Raw genomic sequence first — 22,699 nt, 5'->3', positions numbered from 1 at the left:
GTGCCTTATTAAACTTGCATTCTTTCTACCAGCCAGCAGGGGGCGACTCCTCTGGTTGCTAAAAGAAGTCTGATTGTATAGAAGTCTATGAGAAAATGAGCCTACTTCTCACTTGATTTATTACCTCAGTAAACATTGTAAACATGAGTTTATGGTCTCAATCGCTAGTTTCAAGTCTTCTTCAATACAGCATGATGTTCATTTAGTAAGTTATGGTCCCATTTAGAGTCAGATAGACCATAAAGCAGGGGATGCTTTAGGGCGGGGCTACCTGGTGATTGACAGGTCGCTACCACGGCGTTGTCCGGTCTGGGAGTTGTCCGTGTTTTCATCTTACAACTTTAACCCTTTCACAGTGTGTTTTCACTTCATGAAAGTTCATTTTAACTTTTGTGGTTTGGCGTTTGGTCGTATTTAGCTCCACCCTCTCATGTCACTTCTGGTTGCAAAAAAAACCCAAGATGGCGACGGCCAAAATGCCGAACTCGAGGCTTCAAAACGACAGGCCACAAACCAACAGGTGATGTCAGGGTGACTATGTGCACTTCTTCTATACAGTCTATGGATGATACAGTCACATGTATTGGCTTTCTTGCGGGGTTTGTCTAGTTACACTCTCTAAACAACTCCAACGTCGGTGCACCTGTATGATGTCTGCTGTATTTAGATATGCATTGTGGTGTGCTCACCTGCGTATTTGCACACACACACACGCACAGTCCCCTGTGCATTGCTCTCCATGTGGAGCTATGTGGATTGACTTTCAGCGGCCACCTGTGCCGGGGGTTCACGGCTTGGGGCTGATGTGCTGTCACGGGGCTTTGATGCCTCATCATGTAACCTCTCTGAGACACCGGGAACACCTGTCCTTGCACTCATAAGGCATGCTAATACATGGGCGCACATGGTGGCCTGCTGCCTGACCTTGCTAGGACAGCAGGAGTCATCGGAGAGACGGGCCACGGCGGCCACGGCGGCCCCGCAGGACACGCCGTGGCATATGCTCGCTCCGTATAGCCCTCAACACATGCAGCATAATCTAGCTGCATGTGAGAAACGAGGTGCATAATGCTCGGGCGGTCTCACAGCACTTAGTCAGATCAATAAAACGCACATTTGAGCAAACAAGAATCAGATCATCTTTTGATTTTTAAAAACACCTTTTATTAAGAACATCCCTTAGAAAAAAAAGCTGATTGCTGTCGGCAGCTGGAGGCGATTATAATAAATGAATAATACAGTAAGTGCGTGTGTGGGTTTTGTGTTGTTGTTTTTGTCGCGTTTTATAGTATAAACAGTTTTCTAAGATTTTTTTTTTTAATGCCACCACACAGCGTTGAGTGTAATTCACAGAAGTGGAGGGTAAACACTAATCAGCTCACATGACAACGTGTAATTAGAAATATTAACCACATACGGCGCTGAAGCAGCACATCCACAATCACGGCAGATTCTTCCTCCACTTGTCTCGTCTGACCATGGAGCTCTATTTCTCCACTCACAATCTGTTTGCACATGCACAGGCAACGGACATCTGAACACCCACCTCCCGGAGAACCACACGGACACGTGCCTGCACACACACACACACACACACACACACACGCACACACACACACACACACACACACACGCACACGCCCTGCCAAACCCGGCTATAATAACCTCCACAAACACAAGAGTTTGTGTGTGTGTGCGTCTGTTTGTCTGGGAAGAGGGATATTATTGTCTGTCTCTCCCCCTGCTCCTTCCAAATGCACTTTTCAAGGTGCAGGGCTTGGTATCGCCATGGCAACAGCAAAGCGACCAGGAGCGGTGGTGAGGGAGGATGAGGTGGTGGGCGGTGGGGATGGAGGCGGGCGGGCGGGGGGGGGCGATAGAGTTGGTGATGGGGATGATGTTGATGTGTGGAGGGGGGGGGTCCTCTTGGTCACAGAGAGGCATGCTGGGTACAGACTTGGGAACACTGACATTTTCGTGTGTCGTGACGGCGCCGACCGAAGGCAAACAGGGCGTGGCGTTCTTCTAGAAGTGTTTGTGTGTGTGTGTGTCTGTGTGTGTGTGTGCATCTGTAGTGTGTTCTCAAACAGCCCCCGTGGAGATCTATGCACCGAGAGAGCCCAGGTGTGATCTCGATGCTTGGTGAAAGATGACCTCTCACTGTACAACACACACACACACACACACACACACACACACACACACACACTCTTTCTATCTCAGTGGAGGGTCAGTGCCTGTGTTTGTTTTAGCAGAGACCTCCAGGTATTATTGGACTGTGTTTACATGTGCATGTGTCCAACGCTGGCCCAGATATGTCCACCTCTGTCCTCTTTCTCGCTTGACCTTTGCTCTCTTCTGGTTGCTTTTTCCTGTCTCTCCATCGTTGTCTAACATCTCCTTTTATCATGCCTGATTAGGGATGCTAATTTTGAAAAATGTTCTTAACCGATAACCGACCCTCGTTAACCGATTATTAACCGTTAACCGACAAGATTTGTGCCTTGCATGCAGCGGTGCACCAGCTGCAGGAGCACAACAGATATTGGTTGACGGGAGTCTCCAGTTCACCGTCTTGGAGTGTTAACTTAGCAGCTACGATGCTGCGTGTAGTGTCGCGGACATGCAGCCACTTTCCCAGTAAAAGTCTCCACCACACATTTAGTTTAGTTTAGCAGGTTGTCAACTGTGTGTCTGCCCGGCGGAACTTTAGCGATTGTCCAACAAACAGTGTGTGTGTTTGTGCTACGTTAGCAGCTCTAGCGTTGCCGGAGGCTTCGTGCTCGCCGCCGCCACACACGTAGTCTGCGTAACTTTACGACAGACAGTGTGAGGTTGTTGGTGGCGTTCTAGCTGTGAACGTAGGTGTAGCTGCGTGTGCACAGTTTATTTGTCGGTGAATAAATGCTACTAAACTACAACTCCTCCGCTCTGATCAAGCGAGCTGGAGAGACCGGAGTCGACTTCCTGTATCCTGCAACTCCGCCTCTTAAGGTGGGCTGTTAAGGTGGACCAGCTTTTTCTCCTTAAAGTGACGAACCGCTCCTCTGAGCCGCTCAGCTTTTTAATTCATTATTAATATTTCTTTTAACCGATAGCGTTAATCGGTTAAAATGCTTAATGTCGGTTAACGGTTAATTATTGACATCCTTATGCTTGATGCTCCTTTTTTTTATCCTTTTCAATATGAATTCTTTCCATCTTGCTCATCCTCTCATGCCTTTTCCCCCTCTATGCATCCTATCAGGGGCCTCTGCAGGTATGTGTGGCATCTCTGCATGCTGTGATGCAGATGGGGCGGTCACCTATGGGTGCTCATAAAAATAAAAAAATAACTTCCACACAACTTTAACTGCAGAGGTACAGTAGGGTGAAACATGGTATTAACAGGATTTGTAAAGAAGGACATCTGTTTACATTATAGTTTTGTCTCTGTAATTACGTGCTGCAGGCTTGAAAAGGTGGGCTTTCCTCTTTGCCTCGTGGGCCATAAACCCACTCAGTGATTTATGTTCCGTCTCACAGCAGGAAGTAGGGAGATGGTCATATATTACAGTGAAAAGTAAAGGTGTGGAGGTCAGGGGTAAAGTTACAAGTTTGCCTTCAACACTGGGTTCATATTGTGTCTCATACTAGTTCAAAGACTGCTCATACTTTTCTGTCCTTAAAGAAGTTGTTTTACGTGTCTAACCTCAACCATTCTTTAGTTGCCATGTGCAGATTTTGTGAGAATAACAAAGTAAAAAACTGAACATTTAGCAGATAAGATTAACACGGTCTGGTGTGTTGGAAGCAAAATCACAGACTAAATGTGTCGCTAAATAGCTGCAAATGAATGTAATTTTCAGGAGAGATGGTAGAGTGAGTTTACATTCCATAACTGTGTAAGTTAAAACAACATAATTACACTGATCTGAAGTTGAAAGAATTGAAAGAAATAAGACTTCAGGATTGGCTTCACTCCTCCTACTACGTTTACTGGCATACAGGTCCTGAATAGTGAACGGTGAGATATACTGGATGATTCAAGAGACGGAGGTGGAAATGTATTCCAGTCTGCTCTCCAGAGCTTCCTGTAAACGTTCAGTGATGATGTGGCAATGAGGGAATCCCTGGAGTTTTACTTTATCCTGTAGTTCACGAGACCGCTCCTAATGAGGGGGGGGGGACGGCCATAAGAAAATCAGAGTCAGTGTTGACGCCACAAGGTGAACCGGCGGAGTGTACGTGGACAAACCGTCTGTGACATTAATCATAGATTTTCTGAAAGGATTTTTTTTTTTTTGGATTTACTGAAACCAGAAAACCCTCCAGTTTGGTTAATGGCATTATGGCTGAACAGAGAGTTGAAGTCTTGCCCCTTCCAGTGTCCCTTAATTTGGTAAAATTATGTTTTGCAGTCAACGGCAAGAGACAAAATCATTTTTTCATCCCGTTTGAATTGCGGCATGAATCACACATATGATATTTGTCAATTTAAAAGATAATTTTGCAAGAATGTCTCAGTTTGTCGTAGAGTCATTAATGTTGTGTGAAACCGCTCAGTGAACTACATCTCTCGTCTGGCACAATATACGTCACCAACACTAGCTAGCTAGCTAATTTTCCGCCTTTATTAGACAGTTGACAGCGTAGAGGCAGACTGGAAATGTGTGGAGAGAGAGATAGAGAGAGAGGGGTATGGCGTGCAACAAAGGTCCCGACGTTGGAATATGTGGTTATATTGCATACACTGTAGCGATTCGGCTACATTGAATGCTCCTCATACACATCGTAGATGTGTCAAGTCATCATAACCACAGGAAAGATCATCACAGAATATAATGATGCACCGATACCACTTTTTTCAGACAAGTACTTACATTTCGGTACTCGCCGATACTGAGTACCGATACGAGTACTTCTCTGTGCCAAAAGACCCTCGTTAACAGCCAGCTGGAGAGTGTGAGCGACACACGAGAGGCTGGGGAGGCGATGCACCGCGACCGGCTCTAGGTCAGCTTGGAAAGGCTCGGGGCGAAGGTGCTTCACAGGGCCGTGGACAAATTGTCACCGGGGTGGACTGTCCTCAGTGCGCCCCAACCGCGTCGTGCCCCCAGGGCGGGGCTCGGCCCACTTAAAAGGCGCCAGGGGTCTGCGGCGATGTCTGCAACCTACCTGACCTGGAGTCTAATGCACGCGCAAGTCAGAGGGTGCAAGCAAAACCCCGTGGCACAATGAAAGTGAGGGCCAGCGCTTGCCGGCTGAGGTGGGATCCCGGGCGCACCACCGGCCCGTCTCGCCCGCACCGTCGGGGAGGTGGAGCGTAAGCGCGTGCGATAGGACACAAAAGATGGTGACGAGAGGTTAACGTCACGCTGCCATAAAATGGTATCGGTGCCGTTGTATCAGAGCCGTTTTACGAGTACGAGTACATGAGCACAGTATCGGACCCGATACCCGATACTGGTATCGGGTATCGGTTCATCCCTAACAGAATAGTTACAGATAACTATAGTTTATTCCAATTTTTCTCACTGAAGTTCAGACAGGTGGTACAGTAGGCATGTCATATGGAAGAAGACTACGTAAATAATACAAAAATAACAAGCAAAATGTCGATCATATATCTTAAGGTGGAGTGCAGGGGAAGAACAGCGTTTCATATTTGTTCCAACAAGTTCACCGCAGTTGATGGCAAGGCCACCAAGACAATTAACAGTTATTTACAGTCGTTACAAATGCACCATTTTGAGTTTGCCTGAAGCTTCACATTAATATTTAGGTGACATTTACTACACTCTTACCTTTGGGTTGCAAACAAGCTGAACTAACTAAACTGTGCAGAAACATCCCATCAGACAGTGTTACAGGAGAGGCTCCGTCATTAACATTAAATAATACTTTTCTAATTATACCGACTCTACCTGCAAGGAGACGTCGGCTTATTGTACTGTAGATTGACCTCTGCTGAAGCTATCGATCTATTAGTTGATTAGTCGATCAAATTGTCACTAATTTATTTGATAATCAAGTAATCACTGAAGTAAAAAGCAAATATCTGCTGGTTCAAGACAAAATAAGCAATTTGACAATGTTACCTGGAGCTCTTAGAACTCACTATTACCCATGATGAAGTTATTAAAGGTACTATATTTAACAATTTACGATTTAATCACTTTATATTGCCAATGTGTAAACGGATTGTAACGTAACTTAAAAAACGGAGACCTTCCTCGACTGTCTCGGTTGCCTATAACAGCCTGTGGACTGATTTCTATTTAAAAGACTCAGGTCGGTTTTGCCAGGAACAATCCGAAGAATTTGACGTTTATGCGCGCTGCCGAGTGCCTCGCCTCTCTTCAGCTCCCCTAAAGCGCCAACAGTGTGCAGCTAATGTAACAAAAAAACTGTCTTGAGTGCTTCAACTATAGTTGGCCAGCTTGCTGTAGCTTACAGTAGCTATGCAGCATGGATCTGCTTGGTTGCTTCATAACGTTAGCTGATAAAGTAAATTGCAAGTTAGTCAGTATCATGGAGCCAATGGTCCAGATAAAATATAGTAACATTACAGAACATGATGTAAGGGGATAATGCCCGACGAGGGGTCCATTATCAGGAATTAATGGACGAAGTGGAGAGATGTCAGGATGCTGACTGCAGTTCACTTAAAGGTCCCATATCATGATCATTAAGCACTTAAACCTGCTTTATAATATAAAAGACATGAAAATCTCACTTTTTACAATATGGGACCTTTAACGGCCACAGGTGTCATTAATAACAAGGATCCTCTGAAAGTTACATATAGTGCCTTTAATAAAATAAAATAATCAATAATAGAAATAATTATCCACTATTCCCCTATTGTGGACTAATTCCACTAGGATTTGCAGCAGCACTGATTTTTGTATGACATATAGGAATTACAACATACCCAGCATTGTGGGAGTGATGTTGATTTCTAATTTTATAATTCTACAGCCTTTCTTGCACTCTATTCGGAGTGAATTACATTTTGCAGATTTTTTTTGCAGTGCTCGTTGATTCTTGCACGTAAAACATAAATCCAACAGGGATATAAACAATAGGACTTTCTGAAACTGTCACTTGTACGCTGCAGTAGATGGCTCAACAGAATAAAATGACCAGTTGTCAGTAAGTTGTAGCGACTAGAACTACGGCTGAGCTCAGTAACTGTCAGTTATGAACCCTCAAATGAAACCCTTCAAATATATCTAATTCATATTCTTAACTTTTAAACTTTTAATTGGGTCAGCACCCAGTGGTCTCACATTATTATGCAGTTTGTCATTATTTAGCATATTGTGATTATGTTACGCTGCTCAGCTGTGTGTCTTTTGCAGTTTTTGCAGCCTGCAAGGAGACACTCTTTAGTTTCTTCGGAGCTCCGTGTGGTTCTTTGTGTTGCCTTGAAAATCTGGGCACGAAAGTGAAAATCAAACAAAGACTATAAATAAAATCAGAGCCTTTTTTGAAGTCGACATACTGCTGATTGGGACTCACCTTAATACCTGGTTTATTACTTCAAAGATTAGTTGTGGGTTGTTTTTTTTAATAATAATTTTTTGGTAACTTCATTTTACAGGTCTGCAAATTTCATGGTAATTAGGTGATAATTAGCAAGTAACCTAGTTGAAATTTCTTATGAATTACTGCCAAATTACCCCAATATTTATCTCAAATTTACTTTATTATCAACATTATTTAATTTATTATTTAATTTATAATTACCATGACATTTTTGCAGACCTTTAACATGAAGTGTTACCTTATTTTTCATTGTCCCACATACACACCAAAAACTGACAATAACTGCACCATACTGTACACCGACCATCTATCAATACTACTCAGGTGCAACTTCAATCATACTGTGCAATACTTTAAGGTGCATTTTCATTCCAATCATTGTTCAATATCATATTTCCACCTGTGCAATTGTGTTAAAGTGGCAGAAGTCAGTATATATTCTTGGCATCATTGGGGCAAAAATGTCATAATAACCTTTCAGCATATTGTAAATCTAGACCGTGACGGGAGACTTTGACCAATCACAGGTCATTTCATTGAGAGAGCGTTCCTATTGGCTGTGCCAGATTTTTCAATGGCGGCAGCGTCACAAACTTTCTCATTTTACAGCTAAACCGTGCACTACAAGATGATTCTGAAAACATCTGAGGATAGAAATAGACATTAACGTCACAGAATATTGATTCATATTTGATCAGCGCTGCCTAGTTTGACCGTTTGGTCGGAGTTCAGAGTGATTGACAGCCGGCTCTCATAGACGGCAGCTGGACAGCAGACCTCAGATCAGCTCTTACTGCTTGTTTTCATCCGGTCTGTGAAATCTTGCACCAGAGGACACATGATTTTTTTCAGGTTACCTGTTTCATGTTTTACTGTCACGATATAGCGACCGTTTTATAAAAATAACTTCAATCTCGCCTACTTCAGCTTTAATAGCCTGTTTATTGTCCTATTTATTGTATATTTTTCCTATTTTTATATTCTTTCTATCATATTTTATATGGCTGTCTACTTTTGCTTTTTGCACTGTGTTGTATCTAGTTTTGTACTGCTGCTTCTTGTTTCTGCACTATATCCTCTTTGCTGCTGTACACTGCAGATTCCCCCACCTTGGGGACTAATAAAGGAATATCTTATCTTATCTTAATATATTCATATTATATTCTTTTAAAAAAGAAAAGATATTTCTGAAAATGTAATTTCAGATGTTGGCCTCATGCTTCTCAACAATGTTTGCAACAATATCAGATTAGTGGTCAAGAGGGGGTAAATGAAGTGTTAAATGAGGCCAAGCAGGTTAGGGCTAGTAAGAGGAGTTTTTTCTGTAAATTGGACCCTTGGGTCCTGCAAAGAACCTGGGTGCACTTCAGCCAGTGAGCCACATGAGGCGCTGCTGCTCACCCAACCAACCAGACAACCAACCAACCAGCCCAGGACACTTGACGGGATATATTCAAAGTTTATGCTCGGCTTGCAGCTCATCAGGAGAGTTGAAGTTAGTAGTTTTTCAGAGCAGAGAGAGCGACCCAAGTTGCGCGCCACACATCTGGAGGTGTGATACAGCTGCTGGTTCGGGTTTCTTAGTGGATGCGAGCTGTCAGTCAGTCTGTCTGACTGTCTGTCTGTCTCTCCTGTCTCTCCTGTCTGTCTGTCTGCAGCCTCTCCTCATCTCACACAGCGGAGACGCACTGGGACTGTGTGGGCGCACGGTGCCAGGTTGGTGTGTTTGTGCGTAAAGGTGTGCGTAATGTTGGGGAGTTGTCAGATTGGAAAGATTTGGGGAGCATGCACAATGTGAGAGACAGAGGAGAGAGAAAGAGAGAGAGAGAGAGAGAGACATAGAGGAGGAGAGGAGGGGAGAAAGAGGAGGAGGAGAGTTAGAGAGAGAGAGAGAGGAGGAGGAGAGAGAGAGAGAGAGAGAGAGAGAGAGAGAGTTAAAGAGAGAGAGATAAAGAGAGAGAGATAAAGAGAGAGAGGAAGAGAGAGAGAGAGAGAGAGAGAGAGAGGTAGAGTAAGAGAGGAGGAGAGAGAGAGAGAGAGAGAGAGAGAGGTAGAGTTAGAGAGAGAGAGATAGAGAGAGAGGGGTAGAGAGAGAGAGAGTTGGAGGAGGAGGAGATCTCCTCGGTGTCTCCCTCCTGCACTGTGCAGTCTGGTGTCGGGCTGCTGTGCTGTTGCTGTTGTTGCTGTCGTGGCGTGGCTCGTGGCTGGTCTCGCCGGTCGGTGAGTGAACTTCACCAACCTGGAGGAGCCCGCGTGGACCGGAGTCCCACTCTCTCACCTGCGCAGTTCGGAGCTGCCATGGGTCTCTCGCCTGGATTTACTGTCCTGATCATCCTCCCGGCCTTTCTGCTGCACACCAGCGGCCTTTACATCGCCAGTAGCGTCGGTAGGTTCACTTAAAGCGTGCTCTCTGTTTATGTTGTTATGTTGCGTTATCTCTTCTTCATCAGCAGCAGCAGCGACTCCTCTTCTTCATGCGCGCTCTGTGGAAACACTGTCCGGTTCCTCCTCCTCCTCTTTCTGCTGCTGCTTCTTCTTTTAATGCTTTTCTTTTTGCATGCTTTTGCAGTTTTGTTTCTTTTTGCAAACAACAATGCATTTGTAACTTCTGTGCGTCCTGCTGCTGCTGCTGTGTGTTTCCGGAGAGAAGTCCCCGAGCACTGTTGTGATTTCTCCCATCCAGAGGGAGGATGAGGATGAGGATGATGATGATGTTGGGGTGTTAAAAAAGAGGGCAGCATCAGATGCACCGGTGTTCTGGTGTATTGTCTGGGTTTAGCAGAGAAGAAGTAGCTTCTAACATTATCTGATTCTGCTGCTGTCGCATCTATCGATCCGTCACAGGACGCTGGAGTCGGATGTCAGCTTATTGATCACACTATTATCAAATCATTCCTCTTGACATGGAGGGCTCAGAGAATATTAACAGAGTGATTTTATCAGTCTGCAAACTTTATTAATTAGATATGACATGATGGATAATAATAATAATACCAAGTGCACCTGAGGACCACATATAAGGTGATGTCTGTGACACCTTTAAAGTGGCCTTGGCTCAGTGTGTGTGTGTGTGTGTGTCTCAGGTGGCCTCTAAAATGCACCTGTGTCGTCACTGTCATATGAAATGTTCCTTAGTCCAAGACGCTGTCTGATGCATGAACTGTCTTAAAGAGTGCATTCATAATTCTTGCATGTATATATATATATATATATACATGCAATAATGCATATATGCATAATCATAATAATGCATAATAATGCACATGCATACAGCATGTCGTTATGACACAATAATGATGATTAATGTTAATGATGATGGGGTAAATTAGTGTCAAATATGTTCCAATGTGCATCATATTAATTAATTAAAGGCGCTCTATAAGAGTTTTTTTTTTTCCTTTTCCTTTTTTTTTTTTATTCAGTCTCTGTCGAGGTTATAAAATCACTTTGAGCAGCCTGACGGCGAGAAAGCAGCGTGAGAAAGCTGCAATTAGCACCTTGATCTCGTCCTGGCTTTCCTGTTGACGGTGGAAGGGCACAGGAGGTGTCAGCAGCGCAGAGCAGCACCTACTGCTGAGGCTGCCGTTTCCAAAAACACGCACACTGCCGAGCACCGGGGTCGCCTCTGGGTGGGGCTGTGCTTGTGTGTGTGTGTGTGTGTGTGTGTGTGTGTGTGTGTGAGAGAAAGGTTACTGCTTTTGTTTTCTTTTATTTTGTTATTGTGACGCAGAATGAGGAATAAATAATCCCAGGCGTGCTTTACATTTTTTCTAATCCCTTATTTTTACTCCCGCCTCTTTTTTTCCATCCTCCTGTTCACCCTCCACTCCGTGTTTATCCCTCGTCTTTCTCCCATGACGTCTCCTCCTCCTCTCTGCTCTTTTTTCTTATCTTCAACCTCTTACTTTCCACCCTTTTCCACATTTTACTCACTAAATAATCTTTTCTCTCTCTCTCTCTCACCTGCCACTTGTCTCATCCTCTCACCCCCTCTCCCTCCCCTTTAACTGTCCTGTCCCCAGACTCCCTGCAGCATGTCCTGGGGGAGTATGGACTGGTGAGGCCGATCAGTGTGGACGCAGAGGGCCGCTTCCTGTCACACGCCGTCTCGGCCGGCCGCATGGCAGGAGGACAGTCCCGTAGGCGCCGGAGGAGGGAGGTAGGAGTAGGCAACGATGAGTGGGAAGGACCAAAAGGAGAGCCCGCGGCCTTTCGGGAAAGGCTTTACTACAACGTCACCATCTTCGGCCGGGAGTTCCACCTGCGCCTGCGCCACAACTCCAGGCTGGTGGCCCCCGGAGCCAAGATGGAGTGGCACGATGACAGCGACAGCACCCGGCGCTCTGAGCCGCTTCAAGATGAATGCTTGTACGTGGGGGACATCGCGGACACGCCGGGAGCCAGCGTGGCTATCAGCAACTGTGACGGCCTGGTGAGTGGACAACCTGTGTTACCTCTTATCTGTCTGACTGCTGTTCACTGAGCTCGCTGTGAAGGTGCCTCCAGACAGAATGACACGAGGGCTATAGGGGAGATAGAAAAAGCAAGATAGTTTTGCCCTTTGACCCCGTCTGTGTCCCTGGTGAGTCTTTCTGGTTGACCCCATAGCTCAGAGATTGTCACGGGGTCAAACTTGTGATTCAAAGCGCTTTTCTCCCCGATGTCCTCTAAACTGGTCGTAACACCATGAGAAATACCTGAGTCATGGTTTCATCCCTCTGTCCTCTGCCCCCTTTTAGTCTGCTCATGTAAAAAGGGGGAAGGGATTATTAGAGGAATACACTGATGTTGCACGATAACCTCCGTATGTATGACTATATATCTCAGCACCATGCTTTTAGAATAACATTCAGCCAGCTCGTCCCCTTCACTAGGCGCTGAAGGTCTGGACAAATAGCTGTCACTTCAGCAGCATTTGAATCAAAGCTGCCACCACCATCAAATATTTTGGTTGCACAACAGTTGCTCAAGGAGCCTGAATTGTAAATGCTTTTAATAGAGCTGACGATGAATAAGAGGAAAAAGGAGCAGAGATGGCAAACAGTTGGTGAATGGATGTCAGCGAGGGAGAGAAGTGAGATGTAGTCCGTGTGAAGAGTGTGCTGCTCAGATGAGAGGATGCAGAAAGATGGAGACCAGTGCCCCGAGGAAGAGGTGGAAGAGTGAACGATGAGCCTCGGGGCAGGCTGGTAAATAGGAGTAAAAATGGGGATGTGTACGGGGAGCGATGAGATGGGGGGGAGGAGTCCCCCTCATTAGGAAAAGTGTTCATTAGTCAGCCAGATCAGCCCGCCACTGGAGCTGAGTAGCAGCGACTGGATCCGTTTAGGGTTGAGGACACAGGGGACTGAGCAAGCAGCTGAGAGAGCAGGCAGGGAGCCAGGACAGCACAGGCCTGACATGCCCACTTAGCCTGACACCAGCCAGCAGCAACTCACTGCTGCTGCTGCTGCTGCTGCTGCTGCTCGCTCCGGCCCGTCATCCCGAGGCCTATTGGCATTTCTAGGAAGGTTGCTGTCAAAGTGGAGTTGGTTATAGATAACAGATCACCAGTTGACTGCACTGCTAGGATTTTAAAGGATAGGTTCACACTAGGGATGCTAATTATGAAACATGTTCTTAACCGATAACCGACCCTCGTTAACCGACAAGATTTGTGCATCGCATGCAGCGGTGCGCCGGCTGCAGTGTATGAGCACAACAGACAACTGGGTCCCCAGTTCACCATCAGGAGAGCTACGACGCTGCGTTCACTGTCTCAGTTCACCGTCCTGGAGCGTTAACTTAGCAGCCGACTTCTGTTGAAGAATAAGCGTACGTGAACCCAGCATATCTGGTTTCATAAAAACATCTCCCAGGGATGCCGGGAAAATTAAGCAGGATATGAGAACATGTCCAAAAAGATATGAGCGTGAAAAGATAAACCGAGCATTGTGATAAGAAACATTAGTTAAAAACAATGCCAGGAAAATGAGGCTCGATACGAAAACATTTCCCAGAAAAGTGAGTAAGGGAAACATCAACAACCTGACCCAGACAAGAGGAAAAGGGCACGAGATAATGAGAAGACCAGACGTGTTTTGTGTTTGGTTCGATCAACGGGATTTGATTGGTGGAAGGTGACTAGAACCAAGGTATAAAAGTCAGACGTAAGAACTCACACAAGCACAAGAATAAACAACACTTCCTGTATCCTACAATGCCGGCTCAGACTCTCTTAAGGTGGGCTCTTAAGGTGGACCAGCTTTTCTCATTAAAGTGACGAGTTTTTCTCATCTTAGTAATTAATTATTAACATTTCTTTTTTAACCGTTTTAACCGATAGTGTTAATCGGTTAAAATGCTTAATGTCGGTTAACGGTTAATTATCAACATCCCTAGTTCACATGTTTTCTTACATAAAATAACACAATTCACACGCCCATGTTTACGTTTTGTTCACGATAATAATTCCTCCTGTCCACATCGGTGCTTCCTAACGTGACTCCAATTGAAGAGATGGGGCACAAAATCCACAGTCCTCCCTCTCTGCAGACATGCATTCTTAAAGGGACCCTCTGGAGTTTCTGTCCACTAGTAGTGCTATGGAGCAGTGTTTTTACCAGCGTGGTTTTGCATCATGCACATGCACAAGGACGGACATGTGTGCACACGAGCATGCAGGCGATGCGATACACATTCCTGCTGCCAGTTTTACGTTATTGCACAAACAAAGGGAAGAAGACTGCAAGCTAGCAAGTTTTATGATGGAGGAAATGCATTCAACACAGTTAGTCAGGCCTCGAAGATTCACAAGATGCATTTTGGAGTAAATACTGAATGTAAACATCACTGCACAGGGCACCTTTTAAATGCAGTCAAAGCTAATATACTGTATGAGACTTGAGCAATCAAAGTTAGATGATTCAAGTGGGTGTTAGGACTGCAGCTAACGATTAGTTTCATTGTCCATTAATCTGTTGATCATTTTTTCAATTAATCGATTAGTAGTTTGGTCAGAAAATGGGGAAATTGTGTTTCCCAAAGCCCAAGTTGACGTACTCAAATGTCTTGTTTTGTTCACAATTCAAAGATATTCAGTTTACTGTCATAGAGGAGGAAAGAAACCAGACAATATTCACATCTAAGAAGCTGAAATCAGATGATTTTTAACTTTTTTTTAAAAATTACCCTAATCGATTAACAAAATAGTTGGCGATTCATTTTAATAGTCAAACAACTTATTGATTAACTGTTGCAGCTCTAGTGGTTATGGTCTTTTTAGTACAAAATGGTCTTTTTATTTTACTGTCTCTCCACCGCAGCTCAGCAAGAAAACACTGACAGAATGAAACAAATAAGAAATATAATATATGAAAACAGTCACTTCATTTGTCTCACTCAGACTGCTGAAGTCTCACACTGGCTTCAGTTAAATTTCCATTTTTGCACTAAGGACTGTGGATTGTGTTCCCCATCACTCACATTAGAGTTGCATTAGAAAGAGATCTCTTCAGGGCCGGCTCAGACGGAAGGACTTACTGTATGAGTGATGTTTTTAGACTGAAACAATGTGAACCTGTCCTTTAAAATCTTGTTGAGGCTGTTTTCAACATCTTGTAGAATTTGCCTTTTTGAAATTGATGAAACTGCTGAATGAAAATTGAGTGCTGTAAAAGCCACAACAAATAGTCCAAAACAAAAGGAAAACCCCTTTTAATAATCACATTAGTGCTGTCCACTTATATTTAATTTGTTTCTTTCCGCCCCTGAACAACTCATGTCATTACTAATCAATTCTTACAACCTCCTCAGGCATGCCAAGAAACAGAGCCAAGCTCTGCCGGGCTCTGCCTATAAGCTCTGCCCACATCTGCCTTTCTAAAACCCAGCAGAGCCACGTAGCCCGGCCGCTGCCCCGCTGTGCCCACTTCCTCAGTGACCCAGCCACCTGGTTAGAGCCTTCTCTGCCCTGCGTTGCCATTCACAGCCAAGAAGCTCTCGCTGGCTGTGATCCAGGCTGTGTGTGATGGTGGGAAGGAGGGAGAGAGCCAAGACGGGGGCAGATAGGGTTCATACCAAAATACAAGAAAATAACAATAAAGAGGCAGAGGAGGGGAAATGAAGAGGGCAAAGGGTGTAGATTTCAAGAAGTAGCAAATGACCAGAATGAATAAGAGAGCGCAGGGAAAAAAAGGAAAATCTTTGAATGGACAAATGACCTTTGGAGGGAATTGGATTTCTGTGAACAGACGCTGTGATCAGCTGGTTAGTTCTCTGGATGGTTGAGAGGAGGCGGCACACTGTACAGTATGAGAACCTGGGAGTGTGTTTGTGTGTTTTTAGTCCTACATCGGTGCTGTGCAAAATGAAATTAAACTGCTGCTGAGACTGGGTGTGTGTGCAGAGTGCAGAATGGGGGACTGCATGAATCAAACAATTTAAAAACTCATAAGATTAGGAGGTTTCCACTTCATGTGTGTGCACAGGGTCTTTGAACACTTTGATATGTGTGAGTGTGAATCATGTTTCCTCTTGGCTTTGAAATAAATGGTCACTTCTAAGAATGACACATCACAGTAGGAAGAGATTTGCTTTGGTTTCAGGGTCCTGGTTTTGTACATGCTGGGTCACTTTAGTAGAACAGAGCCATCGTTTATATTATTAGTAACACTTGTGCTTTTCCTACTCTGACACTTCAAACTATCTGTTGTAAAAAAAGGCCTACGTATTGGTTTTAATTAAGGATGCACCGATTGCAAAATTATGGACCAACACCGATGTTTAAAATAAAAAATGTGTCCGATACCGATGTTTTGTTGTTGTTTATTTTGTTGTTATTTATTCCCCCTTTAGTGCCAGGGAAACAGATATCTTCATTATAAAACATAACTGAACTATCTTCACTCTTAAAGTCATTCAGCCCTTCATTCATATCTTGAATGAGCACAAATTAAATTGCACGAATTAGTGAGCTTTAAAAGGACTCTATTTAAGAATCAGAAATGTCTTGTTAACAGCGACACCTGTGGCCGTTAAGTCAACGAAAGTCAGCGTCCTGTTGCTCACGCTTGTGCTCACTCTACATAGACATGAACGAGCATCGCTCAACACAGTGAGGAGACACACGTCAGCTAAAAGCACAATATCACTCTATATTTCAGCTGCTTGGCAGTAATGTTAGCTGACCAGACAAAGGTCTCTCCATGATTCAATGCTGATCCTAGTGTTGGCTTTTCCTGCCTCAGCCTCCCGACCGCGGCCGGAGGGAACAGGGGAGACGCCAGAGTTTTGGTCAGAGACGATAACGTTTCTCTCTGCGGAGCCCCGTCACTTCACAAGACACGGGAAACCTCTGTTGGTCTGGAGGACCTGCAGCAGTTATTTCTGCACAAACGGCACAAAAATAATCTTATCTTATTTTCCGATAGGCCGATCGCAGTCAACGAGGCAAAAATAGGCCAACGTCGATAAATCGCTGCATCCCTAGTTTTACTGTTTGACTTTAAAACACTGAACTGTAAATGGTCAATCAGTCATTCTTTAGTATTTGTTAGATGAGCATCATACAACAATATTTTAAATGGTATAGGACCATTTGGTTTAGGTTAGGTTTGTATTCGGTGGTGGAGGTTTGGATTGTTCTTGGATGTTTTGGTGTAAAATGAAGGCTTTCCTCTGCTGTATTGATGCAAAGGGATGGGTGCTTGCATGTTTTGATGCAGCCATTTGTTAAACTGCATGTATATTTAATCTGTAGTCATATTTCAGATTTGATTTCTATGCTTTGTTGACCTTTATTCTGTTTTACAGTTCAACTGTAAGCAGACATTTTAGCACTAAAGGTAACGGGATGAAACTCCTTCAGGTTCAAAAGTTGAACCAGTATTATTTTCGTAGTGCTTCGGGGATTTATGACGATTAAAGTACCGTTGAAATCTGGAGATGGTGGTTTTGTTTCAATATGGCCGTCTTCTCAGACGTGCTAACAATGCCGGAAACCTGCAGAAATGTGAGTTGAATCCTGGCGAGAAATCACAGTAAAATACCAAGATCTCAATTCCTGAACTTCAATTCCGTGCGAGTGCATACGTGCATGTATGTCTGAACCTCTGGCCCCACTTCAGCCTCACCTCCAGTGTTTGTTCAGAGATGTGGAGGCTGCGTTGGCCTGATTTTTGTGCACACGTGGGTGTGAGGTCAGGTGTGTGTGTGTGTGTGTGTGTGTGTGTCTTTTTAGGATCGTATGTGGAATGCTGAGTGTCAGCAGAGCTCCTGCTTTTCTAGAACAGACGGACACATAGTGATGATGGGAGTTACAACAAATTATCGCTGTTTCATTTCTCCAACGCTAAATAATGCTGGAGTAGTTAAAGTGGGGACTGTCACACTGTACACTGTGTGCTTACACCGTCACAGAGCAACGCCGTCAAACTCTCGGCCAGAGATGCATTCATTCTCACTTCAGAACTTCATTCATTTTCATCACATAAATCAGCCACTTCTGTCTATTTAAGATTTTTTCTGTGTTGTTGTTTTGATGAAAGTCTGTACTTCTGCTGTGTACTAGAGCAAAGTCAGAGCATGTTCCAGCCAAGATGTAACAGGGTGAAGTGGTCTTTTCCTTTAACAAGTAGCCACAAGCGCAGACAGAAACAGATTCTGTTGAGAGCGATTAGTATTATATGTGACCAATTCTAAACTCTAAATGCTCAGCATGCACCAATGTGACCCAGCAAAAAGTTAAAAGAGAGAAACTGGGAAATAAAGAGAAGAATCTTGAATAGACCATCTTCAAAAAAAAATGCAAAAAAGTAAAATGGAAAAGTACGAGTTGATAGAAGGTTAATAGAGTAAAATCCATTAAAGTCACTAAAAGTCTTCAGCTATCCTCATCTTCCACTAGGGATGCACCGATACCGGATCTATGCTTATATACTTTATACACTATATACCCAAATTTTGAATTCCTGTTTAACTTTTGACTAATTTGTTGCTGCAATAAAAAGGTTTACACTTGATTTGTAATTCCTGTTATTTTTGAAGATGTTTTACCAAGCTGCTGGTGCACGATTTATTATTTTAATGATAAATATCAATTCATTAAATGTATATCTATGTATTTATTTGTCACATTTTGTTTTACAAAGTTAGGAAAGCAATGTTTACGTGAAGCTTGATGTTGTCTTACACATAACAGAATGATCCCAGTCACTCCCACACAGTGAGGCACACGGCTTATTAATTAAACACGGGTATCGGGTCAATACTTTGTATCGGCCGATACTCAAAGCTCAGGTATCGGGACTGAAAATGTCAGATCAGTGCATCCCTATCTTCTCGAGGTGGGGAAAACATTTATTCACCTATTGTGATTTTTTTTTTGCCAATATATTTGCTTCATTTGAGTCTATGTGGACGTAGAAGGAAGTTACCGCTTTTATTGTTGTAGTCTGAGTAACGTGACGTTCGAGGTAAACACGTGCATCTGGTTTTCAAAATAAGGTGTTAACAAAGGGAACTGTATATACAAAATATACATACATTGAAATAAGAATGACTGGATTATATTCACCAGAAGTATAAAACATTACACGTACCTTGTAAATTTAAAAGAAAATACCACTAATCTGTGAGGGAAATGTCTTTATTCTTTGATTTTTGAGTTGCTGGAAAAAGAATAATAAATAATTCTTGACAATATCACTGATATATTTGACTTCAGGACATCTCTGACTACATACATGCTAAAAATCAAACATTTTACTGATTTAATTTAGACATTTTTCAAATTAAAAGTCCCTAGAAGTGTATGATTCAACTTTTTCCCATGGTCTAGTGTAAAAAGGTTAACAAAAATCGCATTAAATCATAATATCAAATCACAATACGTATCGAATCAGGATAGATAGGTGTATCATCCCATCCCTACTATCTTCCACCAGGAAGTACTTAACTTTTAAATCGTGTACAGATACGTGTACAGCTGTGAAGCACAACATTTCATGTCAACACAAAATGTTTAAATAATCCCTGCAACTGAAACAAATGACTTCATAATTAAAATAATTACCATACTTGAGAGACAAACACTTTACATAGTGCACTCAGTTGACACACACACACACACATAAACACACACAGTCTAGTTGCAGTGCTGCACTTCCTGTCTTCCAGGTGGGCGACAGCACCTGAGATAATCAGTGAGGTTCTGACAAATGATGGGGCTGCCTCAGGTTACCGTGGGAACAGAGGGTCACACAGGTCTGTGGCGTGCACACGGGGCCAGACATGAGATCCAGCTGGGTGAGAAGTGATCTTCATGTCTCAGAGTTCTGTAACAGAGGAAGTGCGTTTGTCTGTCATTTTGGGGGGTTTTACTCCTAAAATCCAGGTGGGTGCACACCTGGATGACGGACATGTGTTGCCACAGCTGTGATGCACATCGTACACCTACACACATTAGGGGAGTAAGATTTGATTTTCAAAAACACTTTATTGATTTCTTTTCAATATATATATATATACTTTATTTTAATGTTGTTTTCGTAAATGCAATTTACAGTTCGTAATTAAAATAGTTTATAAACCAATTGTTAAGTAATTGAGCTTAGAAACAAACACAATAAGTACACTAGAGAAAACATCAGCATTCAAAATTGAAATAAAATAAAAATAATAGAATAAAATAAACAATAATAATAATAATACAAAGAGAAAGAAGTAATAATAATAATAATAATATTAATAATAATAATAATAATAATAAATTAAATAAACAACTAAGTTAAAAACACTATACATTTTTAATTTATAGTTTACATGCAAAGATTAACTCAGGCAATACTTTAATTCATTTATTTATTTTATTTATTAGTTTATTTGACAGGGACAATACATAGGGATTGTTCCACCTAACTAAAGTGCAACCGATGCAACGTATATAGGACTTCTAACCATCGCTAATTTGTAGACTTTGTCCCTGGTTAGGCTTTTAAGAAAAAGAAAATGAATAAAAAAAATACAGAATAGCACATCATACATAAAATCACATAATACAACATTGTACATTACAATCAAATATATATATATATATATATATATATATAAAATACATACAATCATTTGCAGAGATGCACCTTCAGTGTATGTGCCTTCTCAAAGTAGTGCTATGATGTTGGATTTTACAGGGACTTTGATAAATGCAGATCTGATCGCGTAAAAACGTAAACTTTTTTTACTCAGATTTTATGCATATGATGGCGTGTTTGATTGGAAAATCCCAATATATTCCCTTACTTACAATATCGCAATATATCTCCATATATAGAATCGTAAACCTCTATATCATGATACGTATCGTATTGCCAGATTCTTGCCAATACACCGCCCTACCACACATACAGTGGAGGAAATAAGTATTTGATCCCTCGCCGATTTTGTAAGTTTGCCCACTTACAAAGAAAAGAACGGTCTATAATTTTAATGGTAGGTTTATTTTAACAGTGAGAGACAGAATATAAAAAAAATGATTGTAGACCTGCACAAGACTGGAATGGGCTACAAGACCATCAGCAAGCAGCTTTGTGAGAAGGAGACAACTGTGACCAAAATGACCATCAATCGCCCTCGGTCTGGGGCTCCACGCAAGATCTCGTCTCGTGGGGTATCGATGATCATGAGAAATGTGAGGGATCAGCCCAGAACTACAGGGGAGGAACTTCTTAATGATCTCAAGACAGCTGGGACCACAATCACCAAGAAAACCATTGGTAACACACTACGCCGTAATGGTTTAAAATCCTGCAGCGCCCGCAATGTCCCCCTGCTCAAGAAGGAACATGTACAGGCCCGTCTGTTTGCCAATGAACACCTGAATGATTCAGAGAAGGCTTGGGAGAAGGTGATGTGGTCAGATGAGACCAAAATCGAGCTCTTTGGCATCAACTCAACTCGCCGTGTTTGGAGGAAGAGAAATGCTGACTATAACCCCAAGAACACCATCCCCACCGTCAAGCATGGAGGTGGAAACATTATGCTTTGGGGGTGTTTCTATGCTACGGGGACAGGACGACTTCACCGCATCGAAGGGAGGATGGATGGGGCCATGTACCGTGAAATGTTGGGCGACAACCTCCTTCCCTCAGCCAGGACACTGAAAATGGGTCGTGGATGGGTCTTCCAGCACGAGAATGACCCAAAACATACGGCCAAGGCAACAAAGGAGTGGCTCAAGAAGAAGCACATTAAGGTCATGGAGTGGCGTGGCCAGTCTCCGGACCTTAATTCCATAGAAAATCTGTGGAGGGAGCTGAAGCTTCGATTTGCCAAGCGACAGCCTCGAAACCTTAAGGATTTCGAGATGATCTGCAAAGAGGAGTCGACCAAAATCCCCCCTGAGATGTGCGCAAACCTGGTGACCATCTACAAGAAACGTCTGACCTCTGTGCTTGCCAACAACGTTTCTCCACCAAGTACTGAGTCATGTTTTGCTAGGGGATCAAATACTTATTTCCCACAATCAAATACAAATCAATTTATAACTTTTATTTGATGTGATTTTCTGGATTTTTTTTTTATATTCTGTCTCTCACTGTTAAAATAAACCTACCATTAAAATTATAGACCGTTCTTTTCTTTGTAAGTGGGCAAACTTACAAAATCGGCAGGGGATCATATACTTATTTCCTCCACTGTACATGTGCACTCTGCTGAAGTCATGTGCTCCAACACGAGCCACACCTCAGCTGCTCAGACACACAGCGGGGACAGACAGCAGCCAAAAAGCTAAGTTACCCCCTCAACCATCTTTACCTCGCTGCATGACACAAAAAAACCTGTGCACACATTTCTCTTATTGTCTCCACCCCTCGCTCCTCTCGCTCCTCTCGTGTTTCTTGGCCAGCAGCGGTAGCAGCAGCGAGCAGCAGAGCTCTCCTAATGATGGTATTAAAAGAGTCAGGAAAATGACAGAGAGAGAGAGAGAAGAAGAATGTGGCAGACAGATTTTTTGCTCCCCAACACCCACAGATTCAGAGCTCTGGCAAAAAAAAAGAAAGAGACAGCAAGAGACAGTGTTCCTTTAGTGAGCAGTCTTTGTCTGTTTTTAGCAGCAGCTCTGCTCCCAAGCGTTGATCAGACGAGTGGCGTTGAGGGTTGAGGGTATTGCCCGCTGTCGATGCAGGAA

General features: G+C 43.2%; 2 protein-coding genes across 4 annotated transcripts in view; one reads left to right on the top strand and one right to left on the bottom strand.

Moving 5' to 3' along the window:
• Window positions 1-22,699, bottom strand: part of tmem126a (transmembrane protein 126A) — a 592,581-nt gene that overhangs the window by 248,057 nt on the left and 321,825 nt on the right. The gene's annotated exons all lie outside the window — the stretch shown is intronic.
• The window catches only part of LOC141774722 (A disintegrin and metalloproteinase with thrombospondin motifs 2-like), a 144,041-nt gene continuing 130,866 nt past the window's right edge, over window positions 9,525-22,699 (top strand). For 2 of the 3 annotated variants that reach the window (XM_074647501.1, XM_074647499.1), the window contains exons 1-2: window positions 9,525-9,919; window positions 11,556-11,965. In XM_074647501.1, the coding sequence (XP_074503602.1) occupies window positions 9,832-9,919; window positions 11,556-11,965 (498 nt within the window). In that variant the 5' untranslated portion in view covers window positions 9,525-9,831. The remainder of the gene's footprint in view (window positions 9,920-11,555; window positions 11,966-22,699) is intronic. The other variant, XM_074647500.1, reaches the window with a different exon arrangement.

Source organism: Sebastes fasciatus, chromosome 10 (assembly GCF_043250625.1).
Source record: "Sebastes fasciatus isolate fSebFas1 chromosome 10, fSebFas1.pri, whole genome shotgun sequence".
In the NCBI taxonomy this organism is placed as follows: domain Eukaryota; kingdom Metazoa; phylum Chordata; class Actinopteri; order Perciformes; family Sebastidae; genus Sebastes; species Sebastes fasciatus.
The sequence above is the reverse complement of the archived record's forward strand: the minus strand, read 5'-3'. Positions and strand labels throughout refer to the sequence as shown.